This window comes from Pogona vitticeps, chromosome 5 (genome assembly GCF_051106095.1).
Source record: "Pogona vitticeps strain Pit_001003342236 chromosome 5, PviZW2.1, whole genome shotgun sequence".
NCBI classification, from domain to species: Eukaryota; Metazoa; Chordata; class Lepidosauria; order Squamata; family Agamidae; genus Pogona; species Pogona vitticeps.
In genome coordinates, this window is record NC_135787.1 from 74964701 (window position 1) to 74987860 (window position 23160).

The 23160-nt window shown below is 40.6% G+C and overlaps 1 protein-coding gene across 4 annotated transcripts in view; it reads right to left on the minus strand.

The window, feature by feature from the left end:
• N4BP2 (NEDD4 binding protein 2) overlaps positions 1–20803 on the minus strand; it is a 61746-nt gene extending 40943 nt beyond the window's left edge. For 3 of the 4 annotated variants that reach the window (XM_020786201.3, XM_020786198.3, XM_073001170.2), the window contains exons 1-5: positions 20655–20803; positions 15312–15551; positions 6541–6884; positions 1506–2757; positions 434–561 (exon numbers count right to left, since the gene is read on the minus strand). In XM_020786201.3, coding sequence (XP_020641860.3) covers positions 434–561; positions 1506–2757; positions 6541–6769 — 1609 coding nt within the window. In that variant the 5' untranslated portion in view covers positions 6770–6884; positions 15312–15551; positions 20655–20803. Of the gene's footprint in view, positions 1–433; positions 562–1505; positions 2758–6540; positions 6885–15311; positions 15552–18565; positions 18698–20654 lie in introns of those variants that run through there. The other variant, XM_073001169.2, reaches the window with a different exon arrangement.
• Positions 20804–23160: the final 2357 nt, after the last annotated feature.

A 23160-nucleotide genomic window follows, 5' to 3' on the forward strand; every position in this document is an offset into this window, starting at 1 on the left:
AGATTCTGACAGCTGATCTGTGCTTCGCAAAACAGTTTTCCTATGGCAATTTTCGCAAAACGATGACAATTTTTCCACATTGGAACGCATTAAATAGATTTCAATGCATTCCAATGGGGAACCGCATTTTGCAAGACAATGTTTTGGTAAAACAGCGATTTTCGCGGAATGAATTAACATCGTCTTGCGAGGCACCACTGTACTTAGTTTGAGTCATGTGCAAAGATCCTCCTCTCTTTCCCAGTCATTTGCCAGAAGTGCTGTGATGATTCAACAACTACTGGAAGATGATTCTCTTACTTCAATTAATATTGTTGTTTAATTTGTGACTATATGATTGGCAAGACAGTATCAATCCTGACACAAGAAGACTTTTACATTCACAGATTGTAATTTGCATAATCAACTGCTTTTGTCTATATCTAGTTCTTACCCCGTTTTCGGTTCCATTCATGTGCTTCTGCTAAACAATCAGCATCAAACTGGTACTTTCCATTTTTCTGATAAAAATAATCATCTGTACTAAGAATGATTCCACCAGGATTGTCTTCAAGCAAAGTCCTGCAAAAATAATGAAGTAAATTAAGTAAATCATCTCCTCCTCCCTCACCTCCAAAACAGCAACTTCTCTTTAAACATACACATACAATTTGTAGACCTTCAGGTTAAAGAGAGGAAGGTTGTGAAGATTTTTTTTTAACAGTGATAGTATCACTGATAAGTTATTTAAAAGAAAGGCTTGTGGTTTGAATGACACAGAGATTCAAATTAGGCAAGATGCTTAGAAAAGTTGCCACTTCAAGTGGAGCAAGATAACTGCATGTTATAGCATGTGATCTTCCTTAACTGCACATCTTTCATTCAGTGAGTTTTGCTTTATGATTGATCTTTGATGGTGTATACAGTCTTAATTTAAAAGCCTGATCATTGAGGCAGGAATCTTGTCCTGTTGTGGGAGGGCAAATAGCTTAATATAAGGAAATACACTTTCCACTTAATGTCTAGTTTTAATGTCCATATTTTAGCTTTTAAAAGTAGTTACAATTGATTGGGAACGTTCAAAGACTATTGCTGTTCTTTTGATGTAATACAAAATATGCCAACCATTCTCAGGCTGCTACAGTCTAGCACTATAATGGTTGCACCTTCTTGTGTCAAGTGCAAAATTTAGAAAGCTAGGTGTCTTACAACTGTATTTTGCAAATCAGATGTTAGTCCTGGGAATGTATGCTCCTCCTCAGCCCCCTAAGCACAGCAGTCCTTCCCTCTGTCCCATTACTATAGTTTTGCCTGGTATGGGTACTGACACAGAACGGCTCTTTCATAAAGTAGAGGATGACACTTTGGTTTGAGGTGGACTTGCACATTACAGTTAGGTATTTACAGATTTGGTGTACACATAGTCCATGTAATGCACGTGTATATGTGTGACTGAAAAAAACTTACGAGACAGAGAAAGAGACAGAAATAAGATCCAATTTTAAAAATATACACAAGTAACTTACCTTGCCAAGTATGATTTGCCTGATCCTGGAACCCCTCTAAGAAGAACAAGCACATGACCTACAAAATGATTCTTTCTTCTCACCATGTGGCAATTAGGAAGCTGGTGTACTTGAGCAAAGTTCATTTTTTGGCTTCCATCTTTATTTTCCCATATCCTTGGCACCGAAGATTTGTTGTCCCATGACTGTGAAGATACTTGAGGGGAACAAACTCTTCCAAGAGACCTATAATCTGAAGCAGGCCTCCACTTCCCAGGACTGATTGCAACTGGGGTTACAAAACTATGGCTCACACTTTGAGGATAAAAGGCAGGATAAAATACAGGTTCTGGTGAATATTCCTGGAGTATGGAAAATTGTGAATTCCATGCCTGTTGTGACTGGTCAACATTAGTAAACGATGATGATTTGAAAATGGATCCTGTGCAGAGGTCAGGGATAGCAGCTTTTTTAGGATTGTTACACACAACCAGTGCTTCTGAATTTTCAATGTCCTGTGAACTATGACGGTCAAATGAACTTGTTTCAAATCCAGCAGATCCCTGACACTCTTGAACTGATACACCACTTACTGTTGTAAAATCCAAGAAAACATTTTGTGTTTGTGGTGGTTTGCTATGGCATGCCTCTATACTACGTAGCATAATGGATTCCGAAATTGCACCACTATCAAGCACTACTTCAGGCAAACTAAACTTTTCTGGGCTTTTTGCAAATATATCTACCTCATACAATGGGCTATCCTTTCTCTCAATGTTCACTCCTTTTCTAAAAACTGGTTCAGATGTGTTATTATCTGGATTTAATTCAGTAAAGGTGGTTTCTAATTTTTCACTACTTGTTTCCACTAGCTTTGAAGAAAGCACAGCATTAGAATGCAAACTAGCCTTTGCCCACTTAGATCGCTCCTTAATAGAAATGGAACTACTACAGTTCAGAACTGGACAGAGATTACCTGAGATTTGGTCATTTTCTGAATCCTTCATTTCAGCATTCAGATTATGTTCTCCCAAAGAATTATGCAACAAGGAAGTCAATTCTTCAGATGACAAAGACTTTTCTGATTGCTCACTTGAATTTACAGCTTTCTTTGCAGTAGAACTTTGGCCCTTTGTCTCATTAGTAAAAGAGCATGGCAGATTTTCACAAACTAGTGATGCAGATATGGAATCAAAACCTGAGACTTCAGATGTTGATGTTATACCCTTGGCAGTAGTGGACAATTCAAGTAGGCAATCCATTGAGTCTTCGACTATTAAAATAAAGAAAGAACAGAGTTGTTGGAAGCAATCCTAAATGTAGTATATACCAAAATATCAGATATATCACAGAATTTGGCATGGAATCTGATGTTCTTTTGAAAGTTTCCAGGTTCTTCACATCTCCTGCCAGATTCTGGTTATGTGCCCTTTTACTGCTCTCCATCTAAAAAAGTTGAAGGCTGATGAAATGAAGCTCTTTAGTTTCACCAAGCGAGAGGGCTAAAGAGCAGGGCCCTGGGATAACTATGAGGTTCCAATTTGCTTAGTTGGCTTCAGATTGTTTGATAGCACCTCTTAAGCATTATCCTCTTCCTCCTCCTCCTCCTCTTCCTAGGCTTCCTATATGAGAACTTTATTTTGATATCATCCTTTATTAAAATACTAAGCTGGTTAGCAAGCACGTGATTTACAAGAGTTGATTTCAATCGGAGTCATGTGCGCAAAAATTTGTGCAATATTCAAAATGTATACTACAAATAAAATCAAAACAAAAGACGTTAGCAAATAAATTGGCTTTCTCTACTGTTCTAAACTTTTCTGTACTGAAGAGCAAAGCCTAGGAAGAGGAGGAGGAAGAGGATAATGCTTAAAAGGTGCTATTGTAACAATCCGAAGCCAACTCATGAGTGTAGAGGACAAATCAGCATCTGCTGAATAAATGGAAAATGAATATTTAATCAACATGGTCACAATAAGAAACAAGGAAATCAGATATTAAACAGCATTTCAATAAACAAAATAAAATGAATTAAGCTTATATGACTGATTGTTGATTGCAAAAGATTAGTGACCAAAATCCTGTTTGTTTTTGTGCATGCAAGAGTTCACTTGCTTTTTATATAAAAGATAGCTTTTTATACCATTTATTGCATACATTTAAGCTCCATTGTTTTTAACAAGCAATCTCTTCTGTGTATTAATTGAAAGCTGGAAATTGTCTGAACAATCATGGAATGTTCTGCCTACAAAGCCATGACTCTCCATGGCTATTAATATGATTCTGTCCACTGAATCATGTATTACTCAGATCTCAATCAACACTGAAACATCAAAAATAATATATCTTAGAAAAAACCATGATAGCTCTAAAAATGAATGAATGCCAGATGAAACTTTTAATATCACTAACACAAAACTAACTCTGAACACAATGAAAGAATCTGGAAGGTGCAGTTTAGAAAAAAAACACCTACTGTACTAGCATTTGAGAACCAGTCTCATTTGACAGAGGAGGCAATTAATACATAGAAAGTTCTGGTTTCCCTTTCAGCTACTGTATTTCCCTCCACCCACCCACCCCTTTCGTGATTTTGAGAAACACATTGGCTAAAGTCCTATTATGTAGCTAAGTCCTCTGTAACTTGAAGTTGTGCAAGCAATTGCAAAACTTGCACCAAAGTGAAAGTCAGTGATCAATTCTGCAGCTGCAATTGTGCAAAGAGTTGTACAACCAATGGTACAAGCAGGCATGTAATGCAGCTTGCCTAAGACTTAGGTGTAAAACCTTGTGAACTTCCACAGTGTAACTTCCAAGTTACAACAAGTGCAACAACATTTCAATCATTATTCCATACAGTTAATTAGCAACATAATATTGAATACAAGTCAAATGGAAAAATGGAAACAGATACCATGCCAGCAAATTAAAAATCAGAGTTATAATAAATTTTGTCAGAGAAGTACCCTAAAATTCTATATGCTTAGCTACATATAAGAATGCAGAGAGCTCCATAAGTGTACTAAGATGTTAAAAATCTGAACAGCAAAAGGAAAGTGTACATTATCTCATGTTAAAATCTTTGAGTATTCCAAGAAAATAACTTTCCAGAATGGCTTGGAATGTAACATTTAACACACACCAAAAAACACAGGAAATAAGTACCAAGAAAACAAAAACAAACTATGTACAAACTGGAATCTACACAAGCTTGGCATAAATGAAAAGAAATTCGAAAACATTTATTCCAATTCCCCCCTAGTATTAACCAAATTAGAAACCTCTTATAATTAATCGTGAAACAAAACTGCAATGTAGAGAACAGGATAGCACCAAGTAAAACTAAAAAGACCTCTATATGATTATAAAAGAAAGTAGCAGCACTCTTTGACAATTACATATGCAAGTTTCAAAAGAATGTCAAATATTTCATCTTCTTCAGTGGCTTTAAAAGAGACAGTGACAGGAATTTTATTGGTGTTTGTGCAAAGCATGTGTAACTTGGTGTGGCTAATTTCAATTAACTGATGACAGAGCACATATTGGTTGCACAAGAAGTTACAGGCACGCATGACCAGACAAGTGACTGAGACCAACTCCAGACCTTATTTATTAGCCACAGCAAGTTGCACAAAACTGAAGCTTAAACCAACAGGATTCTGGCTAATAAAATAAACACCATACACTCTTCTGTCAATAAATGACAAGGAATGTAGCTGTTTGTAGTCTTACCACTGCTGACCATCTTCCAAATAGGTCTGAATGGAGAAAAACATCCTTGACGGCAGTTTGAATGGAAACATTAAAAAATGTGATTTATTGAGAATTGCTCTACTTCACTAAATTTAATCCTGTTATTTTTAAAAATCCACAACTGACAGAAGAGGATCTGATGTTCATTCTACTATTTTTCTGTAAACCCACAGAAGATGAGCAGGAAGTTGAAATGCATCTGGCTTTCTTTTGAAACTTCTATAGATTAACTGTCAAATAGTGTGTTGGCAGACTTTTATCATTGTATATAGACTTTTATTATTCTGATTGGAATTGGCAATATCCAGTTCAGTTAGTTAGCTATCTGACTGTGGAGCCACAGATTGGAAGTTTAATTCCCCACTATGCATTCCAAAAGAGCCAGCCTGTGTGGACCTGCAGTCACAGGATGCCCTAAGAAGGGAATAGTTTTTGAATCATTTTAATGGATAAGTTTAGATGGAAAATACCTCCCCACTTATATGTTTTTGTCTGTTTTGTCTGTTTGTATGTGTTATAAAAATAATAAAAAATTATAAAGAAGAAGAAGGGAATAGTAACCACTTCTGAGTATTGTCTAACCAGAAAACTCTGAAACAGGTAGCCATAAATCAAAATTGACTTGACGGCATCATTATTATTATCCATATCTCTATGTTACAAAAAATGTTCAACAATGATTGTTTTAGGAAGTTTTGTTAGCTGGATACTTAGTGAGATAGATATCTGTCTGGAAAGCCAAATTTTAGGAGTTCAATTCCCCACTGCCCTCCAAGGACAAGAATTGCCCTATGTAGACTTAGGCAAGCTGCACAATCCTAGTATGCCTCCAGAAGAAAAGAATGGTATACCATTTCTGAGTGCTATAAATTTAAAAAACCTTAGAAGGTTGGAACTGACTTGTCAGTAAGTTGTGATTATTATATAGGAGTTTCTAGATTGAGTTAGCAGATTTGGGAATTACAAAAATTCTGTTTTGTAATTTATTTAAGTTTTTGTAGATTCCAAATTCAACATAGTTTCAATTTAACATTTAAACCATAAGTATAATTTAGCTACCTCATCAAAATTTTCAACACACAAACTTTTGACTAGAGGGGGGAAATCATTTTACATCACTTTAAACCAATATGGCCATTGAGGTGTTTTTAGGGGGGTTGGGGGGGGATTATTAAGCAGAACTCATAAATAAGTGCCAAATTAGATTTCACTCTATTCAGGACAGGATAAACGTCCCAGAAAGGTGACGCTACCACATTTAACACAGAGGCTAAGAAAAATGGTACTGTAAATTTTGATTTACCTCGGAAATCACATTCAGACAGCACCATGTAAACCACTGTAGGGTCCAAGTCAGAAAACATTTCTGAAAGACTGCTGATGAGCTCTTCTTTATTGACAGCATCTGGTGCTTGTAACATTACATGCTCTACTGATGAAGGCACCAGGCCAGCAGCAGTAGCAGCAATAGTCTCTAAGTCTATGTTCTTTCTTGATGGGCTCACACCTAGATTTTTCTTTTTTCTTGGCATTTTTCTTCTCAAAAGAAATTTCCTTTGTATTTTATTTTGTCCACTTGATGCGTGTTAAGTCAATGATAAGAAAAGTCATTTTATATCCCATATATCCAGATCAAAAATAGTAAACCTAGAGTAAAGAGATGGGACAAGTATTTTAAAAGATGTAATTGAGCTTTACTTTTCAAGCATTTTGATGTGAATAATAAACAATGTGATATTATATAAAATCTGCTTATAAATTATACATTTTCTTTGATATTCAAGCAGTAAACAACTATAAAGTACATGAACACAGTAACAACTAATTCAACCCCTCTAATAACAAAAAAATTAAACAACAATAATTTAATGGCATCTCTATGGTAAATGCATATGATCACTTTACCTAGAACAAATGTCCATTAAGAGACACTATATATAAGGTAAACAATGTGGATAATTTTATACATAACAAGCACCAAACATATTTTGAATGCATCCAGGCTTCTTAATAAAGATATCTTAGTTCAAATTCACAACAGAAAAAACTATCTGCCAAATAAAGTAAGCCAAAAGTAATACTTTTGCAGCAAAACAAACAAAAAATCATTACAAAATTCTACAATTTTTGCCCACAAACCAGGGTCCCCACCAATCCTTAGTCTACTGTGCTATTGTTTAAAACAGCATTTAAATTCCTGCTAAATGTACACTATGGCTATCAAGCAGAAGTACCTGAATTATTCTACTAAATTTTTTTCAAAGTTATTCTAGGACAATGACTACTCACTGAATTGAGTTAGTATGGTAGGGGCAGGGACAAAAGAGAAGAAATAAAAATACATTTTAAATCTTCATAGGATCTTTAGTTGAACCGACACAAACTGACTATATTTCTGCCTATACCATAGCAGAATGCAATTAATTGTACTACATTGATATACAGTGGTGCCTCGACTTACGAACATCCCTACTTACGACCATTTTGAGTTACGACCAGCTCTGGGTGCAAAATTTTGCTTCTACTTGCAACTGGAGCTTCCACTTATGAACAGAAAAAGGCAGGGGGAAAATGCAGGAAATTCAAATTTCTAACTGTAGGTGGCAACAAGGCTGCTTCTTTGTAGCTCTTTCGCCCCAACAGTTAGAGAGTGTGCATCAGAGGAGGCTTGGGACTGACTCCTTCTGCTTCTGAGTGAGCATGTGTGTGTGTTTGCAGGGAGGCTTCAAGCTACCTGATAAGGTAAGGTGCTATTTTCTGTTTTTTTAAAAGCTGTCCTGGGTATTTTTGCAGTGTGGTTTTGAGCTGGGGAAGATTATGTTTCTGTGCTGTGGTGGGTCTTGGGGGGTTGTGTTTTTTTTGGTTGCCCCCCATTTCCGATGGGTCTTGGGGGTTTTTGTTGCTTTTTGGAGTGTTTTTCCCATTTCCGATGGGTCTTGGGGGGTTGGTTTGTTTTTTGGGTTTTCCCCCCATTTCTAATGGGTCCTGCATGCTTCCCTTGCTTTTTCCTTTGTTTTCTTTGCATTTTCGACCTGCCCCCTTTGTTCTCTGTACATTTTTGATCTGTTCCATTTGTTTTCTGTGCATTTCCAATGGGTCTTGCACACTTGATTGCTTTTCTCCCCCCCTCCCCGGCCGGAAGCGATTAATAGCGTTTCCAATGAGTCTTGCAGTGATTTTTTTTGGTGTGATTTTTTTTCTTCAGCTGGAATGGATTACTGTAGTTGCATTTCAATGCATTCCTATGGGAAATGGTTCTTCAACTTAACAACCATTTTGAGTTACGTCCATCTTCTGGAATGGATTATGGCTGTAAGTCGAGGCACCACTGTATTGAAAGTTGGTTTGGTTTTAAAAATTCACATATGAAATTGCCAAAACTCTTTTGGTGTTCATGAGCAATAAAGTTCTGATTTAGCTATCTATAGAGTTTCCACTATTCGGTCATCCTAAGATACTACTTATTCTCCGTACATGGGAATGGAAGCTTCCTTTCAAATTAATATTCTTTCCTCACTTAAAGATTATTTTCAAAGCTAAAGTTTCTATATTAAATCTTAGCCATCAAATTCTGAAGGCTCAAAACTGCACTAATTGCCATGTTTTGTTTAAACTGCTCTGACTTCCTGCAATTTCTTTTGTAATGCTAGGAGAGTAAGGTGCCAGTCTGCAGTTAATACTATTAACTGGAGAGATCCAGCTGTATTTAAAAACACAGCTGGATCTCTCTAGCTGCCTAAAAAAGCTTGGCCATTTCAATGAAGTCTATCTTCTCACTGATATTACTGATTCTTTTGCTTCATTCTGCCTTCTGTTCAAATAGTTTTACCTAAGTGTGAGAGATTGCATCTTGGGGGCTTCAAAGTACAGTACTGATAAAGATAACTGACATAAAGCAATTCAATACAGAGTCACAAAGCAAAATAAGCAACTTGCTTTACCATCAGTTTGCTTAACCCCAACAATCAACCACTTCCTTAAGACACAAAAACTTTTATTTATGCTGACAATCTTGCACTTCCTGATTAGCTGAATAGCTTTCAGAGGCAGAACTTCTTCCAACAGGTACATTAGAAGAAGCATTTTGACAGACATCGATTCAAACCAAACCCTGATAAGAATCAGTTACATGTCTTCCATTTTAGGAATAAGCACGAATCTCAGAAACTTCAGGTTACCAGAGCATCCAACTAGGTAGTTTTTTGTTCAAATACCTAGGCACTGCTTTGCATCTTATCGGTTACACTGACCTATATGAAACACTGCCAAAATACAAAGCAAAATGTCTCCACAAGGAACAATATTCTTTGAAAGTTGTGGGGAAACCACATTAATGACTGGTTGATTATTTGTGACTATTGTTCTTTGAATAGTCATCTGTGAATTCCCACAAATGGATTTGAACATGCACAGGGCCATATTCTGAAATGTTTCCCAGCTAGGCTTTTTGGCGGTAACCCTGCCCATACCAATCATATTCATGTACAGTGGTGCCCCGCATAGCGAGATTAATCCGTTCCAGATTAACCTTCGCTATGTGAAAACATCGTTAAACGGAACACAAAAACTCATTGGAATGCATTAAACATTGTTTAATGCGTTCCAATGGGCCCTAAACTCACGCGAGGATCCTCCATGGGGCGGCCATTTTCGCCGCCTCGGTAAGCGAGGAATCCATCCAGAAAACAGTGGCGGCCATTTTGGAACCGCCAGTCAGCTGGCATTTCCCCCCAGCTGGCCGGCGGGTCCTTGCTCCGGAGGAAGAGGAGGAGGTGAAGCAGGAGACGGGGAGCAAGTTGCCCAGCCGCGCCAGGGCTCCTTCCCTTCTCTCTTCCCCTTCGTTGCCGGGAGAGCAAGCTGAGAGCTCTCAGCTTTTGGAAGAGGGGGAGGCGGAGCAAGGCGACCAGCTGCGCCAGGGCCCCTTCCCTTCTCTCTTCCCCTCTGCTGCCGAGAGAGTAAGCCGAGAGCTCTCGGCTTTTGGAAGAGGGGGAGGTGGAGCAAGGCGCCCAGCCGGGCCAGGGCCCCTTCCCTTCTCTCTTCCCCTCTGTTGCCGAGAGAGCAAGCCGAGAGCTCTCGGCTTTTGGAAGAGGGGAAGGCAGAGAGGGCGTGCAGGCGCCCAGCCGTGGTGGGGCTCGTTCCCTCTCTCCTCCTTCCTCCCGCGCTGGGGCTCATTCCCTCTCTCCTCCTTCCTCCACAGCCCCGGGAAGAACAAACTGGCTGGTGGCCGGCCTTTGGAGGAAGGGGAGGAGATGGAGGCGGGGAGGGCGTGCAGGCGCCCGGCAGCGCTGGGGCTCGTTCCCTCTCTCCTCCTTCCTCCACAGCCCCGGGAAGAACAAACCGGCTGGTGGCCGGCCTTTGGAGGAAGGGGAGGAGATGGAGGCGGGGAGGGTGTGCAGGTGCCCGGCAGCGCTGGGGCTCGTTCCCTCTCTCCTCCTTCCTCCACAGCCCCGGGAAGAACAAGCCGGCCGGTGGCTGGCCTTTGGAGGAAGGGGAGGAAATGGAGGCGGGGAGGGCGTGCAGGCGCCCGGCCCTTTCCCTTCCCGTGCCACCTCCCCTGCCCTGGGAGGAGCGAGCCGGCTAAAGCACCGCTCGTTGCCGGCCCTGGGCTGAGCTCCCGCCGCCTTGTCCTCGGAGGAAGAAGAGGAGGTGGAGCAGGAGAAGGGCAGTCAGGCGTCCGGCCCTTACCTTTCCCCTGCCGCCTCTGCCGCCCCGGGAGGAGCGAGCTGGCCGCCCACCGGCTTTTTCGGCCAGCTGACAGGCGGGAGCTTGAGAAGGACCGCGGGGGGGAGCCCTCCCCCTGGTCCTTCAGAAGCCCCCGCCGGTCAGCTGGGGGGGAAAAGGGCCTATGGGGAAACATCGCAAAGCGATATTTCCCCACAGGGAACATCGGTATGCGATCGCATTACCGACTGCAAAATCCGCATCGCTATGCGGATTCTTCGTTAAACGGGGCGCTCGTTATGCGAGGCACCACTGTATATAAATATGTGCTCCAAACAGCAGTTCTCAGTTCCATCTGCCAAAGAAAAAATATAATAAGACACTGAGGGGAGGAGGGCAGGAAGTGTGAATCTATAGATGACCAATCAAAAAACAACAGTTACAGGTAAGAAAGCAGTTCTTCATGGTCTCTGTAGATCACACAAATCAGTGGACTCCAAGCTAGCTTACCGGAGGTGGGAGTGTCACTGTAAAATAGATGAAAATAGACCCCTGAAATGAATGTCATTTCTAGAACTCACATCCAACAGATAATACTTGAGGAAGGTAGATGGTTGAAATGAGGTGGCAGCTTTAGAAAAATTGTGGAGAGGAATGTCTTTGAGGGCTGCTGCTGAGGAAGCAAGAGCTCTAGTCAAATGCCCCTTCAGACTTAAAGGTGTTGGAAAACTAATAAGTCAGGACAATACAGTCTGTGACCAATGCACTAAGCACTCTGATGAAAACCTGGATACCTTTTCTAGAACCTCCATACAAACAAAAGGCAGCTTGATTTATGAAAAGAAGCAGTCTGTTACAGACAGAACGAGAGTGCTCATCTAACATTCAATGTGTGTAAGGCATGCTCCAAAGCTGAGGTAGAGTTATGACAGAAATACTATGTCTTGTCGGAGATGGAAGGTTGAAACCACCTTAGGGGAAAAGATAAGTCTGGATGAATTGCAACTTTAATAGATGAGTAAGAAAGTCCCTTGTGTTTTAGAAAGAGAAGAAAATGAAAGATATTGGGAACATAGCAAGAAAACCATCAGAAATTGTGTTCTTGAGCAAACCACTAAAGCTTCCATCTGGTAGCTTGAATCACTTTGTTAATTTTAGATTGGAGAGAGTGAAGGGTTATATCTTCCAAGATGTCAACTGAAGATACTAGAGGGCCAGATGAAGGATATGGCCATGGACCTGGTCTGTTTTGGAAGATGAAAAAACCTGAAGAAGGGTGACAAGCTAGGGTTTCCTTAGTCACCAGGGAGTGAAGAGGATGGCCTTGGTCTTGAACCTGGCCATCCAGCTAGAGTAGAGTGTTGAGTTTCTGATCACTGGGTCTGCAGATGAGACTTCTGGTGAAGCAGGACGGGGTACTAATAAGTGAGGCTCCAAGTGCCCTTCCTCATCAAATTAAGAGTGAGGAGATGGGCCTTGAGGTTTAGATGTGTCAACATGGCATATCTGCTGCTTTAGGGAATGTTGTAACTGGGATTCAGGAGCCATAGTGGTAAGCAAAGAAACAGATGAGGGTTGTAAGGTGATCTGGTAGGCAAGTACAGCTGTCGCCACCTGACAATGTTGTGCATTTTGGACCACTTGTGATGGTTGAAGTGGAAGAGTATGGTGAGGAAATGAAACTAGATGTGGATATCATTGATACATGTTCTGAAGGTGAGTATGACATAAGTAAACATATCTATTGGAGGTATTATGTCAAGATGACTGGTATTGAGCTGATCATTGTTGAGAGGAGCAATAGGGAAGAGTGTGTCTATCAGGTGAGTATCAAGGTGAGTACCTTCACTGATACCAAGAAGAGTGAGATCTGGAACATGAATAGTGGGTAGAGTCAGAGTAGTCGGAGATGTCCAATACTGGTGAATAGGATAAATCATAGTAGGATCAAGAATCACAGGACTGAGCAAGAGAATGGTGATATTGAGAAGTAGAGGGGAAAGGCTGATATATTAAGGATGAATTGGAGATTTTCCCTTAAGAGCCAGATGGGCTATCCACAGGATAAACTGTGGATGCAGCCAGATGGTCAGGTTGTGTGTCCATCACTACCACTGGCATAGAGCCCATACCAGTGAAGATCTCAACGGACAATATTGGTGGCAAAAGTAGTACCAGGAGTGTAGTGTCCAGATCAAAAACTAAGATTGAGGACTAAGCCAGGGTAATAAATAAAATCAGTGGTACATTTGGGTCATCATCAGTGAATGTTGAGATCAGTACCAAAATTTTAACTGAAACAAAGACGAATGCCCAGACTCATGGATATAGTGAGACCAATCAGGATAACAAGTAGATAAAGAGAATCGTCGGTATCAGTGGGCAGTACTAAGTGACTATGGGATGAGTAATGACTGGCTGCTGTGATAACAGGGCTTGAATTAATGGAATTAGTAATGGTGAGAATGGCGCCGCTGAGAGGGCAAGAGGTTGTGATATTGCTCTGCTTTGGGGGTCTCTTTTTATATCCTTAGACTTTTTAGGCTTCAGAGTCTCAAGAGCAGGTGATGGAATTGACAGTATACAACCCTGTTTCTTCAACTTTGGAGTAGGCTCCAGTGAAGAAAGAGGAGAGGCCTGAGAAGATGAGGTGGATTGAGACACTATAGCCGTAGGTGGAACAGATCAATCTTGAACAATGAACTCAGATTTGCCCTGTTCATTGGATGCAACTCTGTCTCTTGTATTGGGTCGAAACTGAAAGGTAAAAGCATGCTGCTTGTACACCACCCCATAGTACTTTAAACTCTCTTGAGGTTGTTTACAATTTAATTATGCAAGCTACACATTGCCCACCCCCACCAAACTGGGTAAATTTGCTGACATCAGAAAAATGGAAGGCTGAGTCAACCTTGAGCCAGCTGTTTGAGCCTGGGATTAAACTCAGGTCATGAGCAGAGTCTTCACTGCGGTACTGCAGCTTAACAGGTGGACCAGCATGGTGCATGGGCTGTGATGTCTTAGATGTGAAATAAGGAGCAGGTGATGTTGGAGCACAGGATGCTATGGTCAATTTGTGAGGCACCTTAGGTGTGTAGAGGGATTGATTTTGGGCTATCTGCTCTGTGAGACTGAAACCATGTAGAGGGGTCAATTTTGCGCCATCTGCTCTGTGGCTTTCAGCTGTTACTCCCACAAAAATAGCCTTAACCTAGATTTTCTAAGGAGTAGCCCCTGCTAAGTAGCATGCTTTTTAGATAAAGCCTTTACAGATGGAACCCATAGAGGTAAGGTTCCTCCAAGCAGAAAGGGGAAAAAAGGCATTTAGAGTGCTTATCAGTTTGGGCAATGCTTCCTCTGCAGCAGAGTGGGTAAAATCAATGAATTTTTAAAATCATTGATTTAAATAAAAAAAAATACATTTTAAAAATTTTAAATCACATACAAAAAATCCAATTTTTAAAATTTTAAATAGTGATTTAAAGCAACTTGATTTAAGTCAAATCCACCCTGCTCCACAGGCCATATATTTTTAAAATAAAGCCATACTGGCCATGTGACTGGTTTAGGCCCAGAGTCACAGAACCCCCCCCCCCCAGAAAGTATCAAGATAATTACTGTAACCTGATCACAGGAGTGGAAAGAAAAACAAAGGTTGATGAATATAACACAGGAGAAAGATAAGGGAGAAATACAGAAGTTAAGAAGCTGCAGTAGTTGAGGAAGATTCATTTTATTCTGAGGGTTGCCAGCTGGGGCACACCTTTATATATGCAAGAGTTGGTATGGATGGGATTACCACCAAAAAGGTCAGCTGGGGTATGTTCTGGAACATAGCCCTTTGCACGCACAAACCCATTTCTGTGATCCACAGAGACCACAAAGAAGTACAGCCTTGCCCCTATGGTACTCTGCAGGTGAATAAGGCAGCCTAGTGCGGTATAGTTCAGCCAATACAAAATAAGTAGACACAGCACTTAATGAAAGCTGTAAAATCATTAATGGTTGTACTGTATGAAGACAACCACATTGATAAAATCATTGATATCCAGGAGGGATTGCATACAATGACATACAAAGAAACAGGATGGATAAAAATCAATGATACAGGATGCACAGAAAACAAGAAAGGTGACCAGACAGAACATTGGATGGAATCCTACTGATATTTTCATAAGTTGTTATGGCTAACTGTCAAGATGCCAGGGCCCATCCCACTTTTGCAATCAGACATGCTACCAGGCATGCCTCTGAAACATGTCCCTTTATTTTGTCAATTGGCTGTAATTAGTTGCTGGCAAGTTGCACACACCTTACACCAATAGGATTCTGGCCACTGTATGCTTCAGGTATTATAAATATGTGGCTGTGAAAACACAACAGTTTCAAAGTGCAATTCAAATATTTACTTACTTCTAGAAGCAGTTATTTCATCTTGATTTTAAAAAAGCAGCAGAAGCTCTCTCTTTTCTACATGGCACTTGCTTCTGATGGATTAATACCAGAAAAAGGGAAACACCACTGATATAGGCTGCAGGCTCTTTAGTATCTCCAACATCTACTTTGGACACTTATCTATTTGTATCTTTTTAGCAATAAATAATGCATCATCCAGTTTGGATTTTGCTCAGCTTTCTGTTGGAATTCATTAACCTAAAAAATAATCAAAACAAGCATCAGAATCAGAAATAAGCAGCAGTTATTTAAAGAATTCTGATAATATGAAAACAGAATTTTAACTTACTTTTCAGGGTTTACAATGAATTTAGAATGATTGCTCATGTTTCCAGTACAGTTCCTGATGCTTTAAATAAACAATTGTTTGATTTCAGCACAGAAATGTAAATTAATCTTCCTATCAGGAACCATTGCACATGCACTGTTTTTAAACTTTCCTCTCATTTGATAAGTGCATCTAGGTTACAGCTCCTCTTAGCGAAATGCTATCACTTTGGACATTCTGTGTTACTGATTATTACAAAGACCTCAAAACTGTTTCACAGGTAAAGTTAATACAGCTGTAATAAGAAATGATTAGGAAGAAATTTACTTGTGATATCAAATCTCAGTTATTTTCACTGAGACACTTAAAAATCTCTTGCAAAGTAAAAGAAACTCATAGACTTTAAGAGTCTAAGTAACATTATTCTACCTGCATTCTATTTACCAACTAGTTTTCTTGAAGAGGGTGATAAGACAACACAACAACTGATTAAATCTGTAATTTGATATGGGCAACTGCTGGCCTTTCAGATGCTGGACTCAAATTGCTATCAGCTCTAGGCCACCATAAGTCCATGGTTAGGTATAATAAGAGTTATTAACGGTAACTGGATGGCTTCCATTTCCCCACGTTTGCCGTTTCAAATGTGGGCCACCAATAAGTTACGTTGCAGCAAATGTCAATCTATCATCTTTGGTTAGCAATCAAAGAGTTAGATAGCACCTGTTAAAGGCCAGCTATAGCCAGAGGCCTTCAGTCACTACAGTCCAATCAACCTACTGAGGAACTCCAGCTTTGGAAGGTACTAAGTATCAGTGCTAACAAAGGTACACCAGCATTCACTGTGGAGAGAGTGTTGCATATTCTTAGAGGTAAGACAGGCTCAAACTACCACTGTACAACACAATCATCTAAATACCATTAGAAATAACTGGCAAGACATTGGGCCTGCGGAGGTGTGGTGGATCGGGCTACGAAGGGTTTGTCAAGGTGCGGGGGAGGAGAGATATGCCATTTGGTGTGCTCCTTCCAGCCAAACAGCAAATGACTCCTTGTAGCCTGATCACTTGTTCATTAAACACTTCCCCTGGTTGCCTGTGGGGGGTTGAGAAAGTGAAATTATTTTTTTACATTGCTCCTCTCTCCTTCTGCTGGTGTTCTGTTTTCTCCCCTCTCTGCTACCCTTCTCTTGGCTTCCCCCTCCCCAGCCCCTCCCCCCCCCCACTGAGAATCAGTAGCCATGATAGCAGAGGCTGCTCTCTCCAGGCTAAACAACGTGCATGCCAAAAAAAATGCATGTCCTACTACTGGGCCAGAAAGGTGTATGACAGCTCTTAAAGGGGAAGGATGGATCATTTTAAGTAGAATCACTTGCAGATTAGGCCATCTGTTTTCCAATCCAAACATTATAATCCCTGATCCATATACTGTATACTCGTATACCTATATGCCATACCCATTATCTCATGCAAGACACCTTAGTAGATGCAAAGAAGGAACCAATCTTAGGTTCAATTATCCTTGTGGCACAGTGGTTAAACCGCTGTACTGCAGCCAAAACTGTGCTCACGACCTGGGGTTCAATCCCAGGTAGCCGGCTCACGGCTGACTCTGCCTTCTATCCTTCCGAGGTCGGTAAAATGAGTACCCAGCTTGCTGGGAGGGGGCAATGTGTAGCCTGCATAATTAACTTGTAAACCGCCCAGAGAGTGCTTGAAGCACTATGGGGCGGTATATAAGCAGCACGCTTTTTTCTCCCTGACCAAGAAATGAGAAATTAAAAGTGGAGCCTATCTTGTTTATTGATTTATTTATTTGATTTATTTTATTTATATCCCGCCTATCTAATCAATTAAGACCACTCTAGGCGGCTTACAACAAAAATATTACAATGTAATTAAAAACAATTTTAAATAGGGGGAAACTTTAGACATAATGGGAGAAACACTAGGAAAAGGAAAAAAAGGGAAAATCAGGAATTGGCTGAGGGGAAGGCCTGCCGAAACATGAGTGTTTTTAGTTGATTTTTAAAACGTTGGGCACTTCTGTTCAATTTACTGGCTTCAAGAGCTTTACAAGGGAAGAGAAGGAATTTCTTAGGAATTAAAAATTTTACTTGTAAAATAGAACCTGCCTAATGCATGGGTTCAGATGATTAAGCTTAAGTAAGAGTAAGGCTGCACATCACAAAAAGACAATACTTGTTATCAAGTATAGTATAATAGAACAGACCAAAGTGTACCAGCTACATGTGAATATAAACAGGAAAAAAACAATAATTATACAGCTATATAGAAATCATGTCTGTCAGTTTTATGTAAATATTTCCTGGACAGGAAATTAACACCAGTGCACACACGCCTTGGGTGTGACTAGGCTACGGCTCTTTAATAAATGTACCGTACACATTTAATTAAACATGTACATTAGCTACACGTGAAGAGGCTATTAGGACGAAGAAAACATCTTACTTGCTCAGTGCTAAAAAAGCTACTTGGAAGTTCTAATTATAACACTACTACCCTGATAATCTATATGAACAACCAACATTATGACCAGATATTAAATGTGAAATCTAGCTTCCAGAAGTTATACATTTAATTGTTTTTAAATTAATAATGACTCCATATAATAATACAAAAAAACCAAAATCAGATCTAGTGAGGACTAATTTATTTATTGAAACTCAACAACTGAGTGTGCTTATTTTAAGGTCTGGAAAACTAAACTTGATAAGACAATTGAACTTTTTTACACATCTACACTTCGCAAAATTTGACCTAAAATTTAAACAATTGTTTAAAGGTCCAGCACTCACTGTTTCTCATTTTCCCTTTACTGCAGCTCTAGAAATACACTAGAGATGGGGGTATTCATATACGAATATCCCCACACAGCTGGAGTTAATGAGGGTCCAGCCCATGGAGCTGGACCATCTACTCACATGTCCACCGCTACTGCTGGCCCCGCTCATCCTTCCAATGCCGTTCTCTTCCCGGTCGTTTGGCCACTCATGGCGGACGGAGGAAGGACAAGTCTCCTTGCAAGTCTGCCCAGTGGCTAGCCGTATGGTGCTCTGGAGGTATTGGAAGGAAGAGAGGGGCTACCGGCGGATGTGTGAGTGGACAGTCTGGCCCTAACTCCAGCTACATGGGGATATTCATATTCACGAATACCCCCATCTCTAAAATACACACTTGCGAAAAGAACAAAATAGGTCCAGGAATTACTTTTGATGCTACAGCTATCTTTTTTTAACCTTTTCACACTATTTGTATGAATAAGGAATATGGAAAAGTGTACAAATAATATTGTTGTCAAGACCTAACATATGCAAAAGGCACATGAAAAGAAGTCTGCTGATTTTGTTATTGAAAAGTAGCCTCTAATTCAGTTCAAAAACTGAAACTGTACAAAATTACAAGCCCTAGAACACTTTCACCAAGGAATAATGTGCCTTTCCTTATCTGAGAAGTACCTACATAGATAATATTCTCACCAATTCTTGTTCAAACAACAACCAGCTTTCTAGTTTAAATGCCAGCATTTTCCAACAGAACACTTCATTAAGAAACAACACAAGTTGTGGAACTTTATCACGGGCAAGTTCACAGAAGCTGGCAAATAACTATTTATTTTTGATGGGCTTGGGACAAATATCTCCATCTTATTTTATGCCTTGGTTTGGCTTACTGTCTATTTTTTAAAATTAATTTTAATTCATGCTGTTTTAGAATTTCTTTATTGAAGAATTACAGCTTCTTAAATAGAACTGCAGTAGAAGTTCTGATTTCTTGATAATCTCTTAGTTTAGACAATAAGGCATCAAATAATCCTTCAATAAACCCACTTCAATTTGGGTAGAGGCCTTTCCGCTGAATTCTAAATTAATGACTATTTTTATTCATTATACCTTTAAAGTAAGCAAAACCAAGTTCATCTTAATCTTCCTCTTGGCATCTGGGTGCTCAAAAACTTTAGCAAGTACAACTTTGAATTGGCATGTCAGATTCTCCAAATAAAGCAGTCAGTACAGTACTACTTTAACCAATGGGTAGAGGAAGCAAAAATCTATCAGGTGAGAAGCACTACCCTAGTCTATACTAAGAACTGAAAGCAGCTAATCAATCTTATGATGAGTAAGGGTGTATATCCCCTTAAATCTCCTGCACATTCTTATATCCTTGTCCCAAGTAGCACTGTAAATACAATGGAACTAAAAATGAGCCAAACTTTTTTCAAACCACACAAACAAGGACAACCACACAGACCAAGGCCAGAAGGAAATCCCTTTTATTTTGTCTTCATGTCGGGGCTAGGTTTTTAAAAGGTGAGAGCACCACACATTCTTCTCCTAAACTTAAACAGGACTGAACTTGCGCTATTTATTTTCCCCTAGCCAAAGGCTTGAGTTCACAAGACCTGGGCAAGGCAGTTGAAAACAGGACATTTTGGAGATTGCTCATTCACAGGGTCGCCATAAATCGGCGGCAACGTGACGGCCCGTAACAAAAACAAAGGGGGCGGCCCACTTGGCGCCTTCCAGATGTTGTGCGCTTGTGACTCCCGACAAGCAGGGGCGAAGGATGACGGGGAGCTGCAGTTCGATCACAACTCGGGAATTACAGGTTACCCATTCCTCTCTAACCTAATCTATGGTAGCAACCATAAACACAGCATCGGTTTATGAGGATCGTGTCTACTACAGTATTTCAAAAGCAAATTATTGCGATGTAGATGCGGGGCGGGGGGGGGAGTGAAAGACTATTAGTTACAGAATTCCAAACTAATTCACTGGAACAAAAGGAGCAATTAAGCTCATTCTGGGGTAAGGGAAGTCCTAGGCCTGACAAAACTCATCGGGGTTCTCACATTTCCTCCGGCCTCTGACAGAACGAGCAGGGCCTCACCGTTTAGCCGTCGGGACTGACGGTGAGGGAAAACAGTAAAGCACCCTGACCAGTTGTCTCCCCTCGGTTACCTTCGGCCCTCCTCCCTCCAGCTCGCTTTGTTTATTTAAAGCCGTTCTTTACCTCACGGGAGTATCCGCCTCTTCTGTACGACGAAAGTTGCCGCCGCGTCCGTTTCCAAACTGAAGCGGGAATCGGGTAGTAGTTTCTCAGAGGGGCTGAAGGACCTCAGGTAGGCCTGGGCGCGCCAAAGCAGCACAGCGACCCCTTCCGGCTGGTCGGCCAACAGCCGCTTAGGAGGAGGCGCCAAGCCGGGCGCGGGAGAGGATTTCGTTCGCTTGCTTCCCTTTGGCGCCCTCGGCTGGAATCATCCCCTTCGTGCCCCTATAGAAAGATAAAACAGCCCTACTTACACGTTGAAGTCGAAACGCTGTGTGATCCCTGCACAAAATTTTAAAAATGGGTGGATAATATTTCTATTAGTGAAAACATATTCAGTGGTACATGGGTATTTGTGTGCAGCTGGGTTGAAGTTAAGCATCTCTACAAGAACCATACAATTGCACTCATTTCACAAGCTAGCAAGGTTAGGCTCAAAATCCTCCAAGACAGGCTTCAGCAGTATGTGGACCGAGAACTCCCAGAAGTACAAGCTGGATTTTGAAGGGGCAGAGGAACTAGAGACCAAATTGCTAACATGCACTGGATTATAGAGAAAGCCAGAGAATTCAAAGAAAAACATCTACTTCTGCTTCATTGACTACGCAAAAGCCTTTGACTGTGTGGACCACAGCAAACTATGGCAAGTTCTTAAAGAAATGAGAGTGCCTGACCACCTTATCCATCTCTTGAGAAAACTATATGTGGGACAGGAAGCAACAGTTAGAACTGGATATGGAACAACTGATTGGTTCAAAATTGGGAAAGGAGTACGACAAGGCTGTAGATTGTCTCCCTGCTTATTTAATTTCTATGCAGAATACATAATACAAAAGGCTGGATTGGAGGAATCCCAAACCAGAATTAACATTGCGGGAAGAAATATCAACAACAAATATGCAGATGATACCCCTCTGATGACAGAAAGTGAGGAGGAATTAAAGAACCTCTTAATCAGGGTGAAAGAGGAGAGCGCAAAAAATGGTCTGAAGCTCAACATAAAAAAACCCTAAGATCATGGCCACTGGGAAGATATGGAGGCAGTGACAGATTTTACTTTCTTGGGCTCCATGATCACTGCAGATGGTGACAGCAGCCATGAAATTCAAAGACGCCTGCTTCTTGGGAGGAAAGCGATAAGAAACCTAGACAGCATCTTAAAAAGCAGAGACATCACCTTCCTGACAAAGGTCTGCATAGTCAAAGCCATGGTTCTTCCAGTAGCGATGTATGGAAGTGAGAGCTGGACCATAAAGAAGGCTGACCGCCGAAGAATTGATGCTTTTGAATTGTGGTGTTGGAGGAGACTCTTGAGAGTCACCTAGACCAATGGTTCTTAACGTGGGCGATAATGCCCCCCAGGGGGCGATTTCATTTTTCAGGGGGGTGGTAGAATGAAAAGGGGTGGTGTGGGGGCGCTGGAGCAGAAGGGGGGCAGTAGGGGGGTGGTGGAGCAAGCCAAACCTGTGCAGATGGCTGCAGCCTTTTTACAGTGTGCATGAATATATATTTTCCTCCAATTTTAATTTAGTTTCAGACTTTTTGTCTTGAAATTTTTAGTTCCTGCATTTTTTATGCCCTTTTTATATTTCTTTTTGCATCTTAAAATTCACTTGCAACTAAATCATTAAATGTTACTTTTGGGGGGGGCATTTCATTTTCTTGGAATTTAATTTTGTTTTCAGGGGTCATTGGATTTAAGTGTAATAAATAAATAAATAAATAAATAAATAAATAAATAAATAAATAAATAAATAAATAAATAAGATATCATCACCGTGGGGAGGGGGGCAATTATAACTTCCTCAATAGCTCAAGGGGGTGTTTCTTTCAAAAAGGTTAAGAACCACTGACCTAGACTGCAAACCTATTAATTCTGAAGGAAATCAAGCCTGAGTGCTCACTGGAAGGACAGATCCTGAAGCTGAGGCTCCAATACTTTGGCCATCTGATGAGAAGCGAAGATGCCCTGGAAAAGACCCTGATGTTGGGAAAGTGTGAAGGCAAGAGGAGAAGGGTACATCAGAGGATGAGATGGATGGACAGTGTCACCGAAGCTACCAACATGAATTTGACCAAACTCCAGGAGGCAGTGGAAGACAGGAGGGCCTGGTGTGCTCTAGTCCATGGGGTCACAAAGAGTCGGACATGAGTTAACAACTAAACAACAAGATTGTTGTATAGGAAAAAATAAAACATACTCTGAAAATAAGCCCTAATGCGTTTTTTGGAGCAAAAATTAATCTTATTTTTGGGGGAAATGGTATATAGATATGAAGGAGAAGCTAATGCAAGGGGAAAAGTTCGGATACTTAGGGACTGCTTTAAATTTTGTGCAGATGTAAAACATCTGTTTGGTGGTGCATCAAAACCACTTTTGTGTGCAAAGGTGCTTGAACCTGTCCTCATAACCTGTTAAGATGTCAAACCAAAGAGTTGCTTCCTTTATTAATAGATTAGTATATGGCTG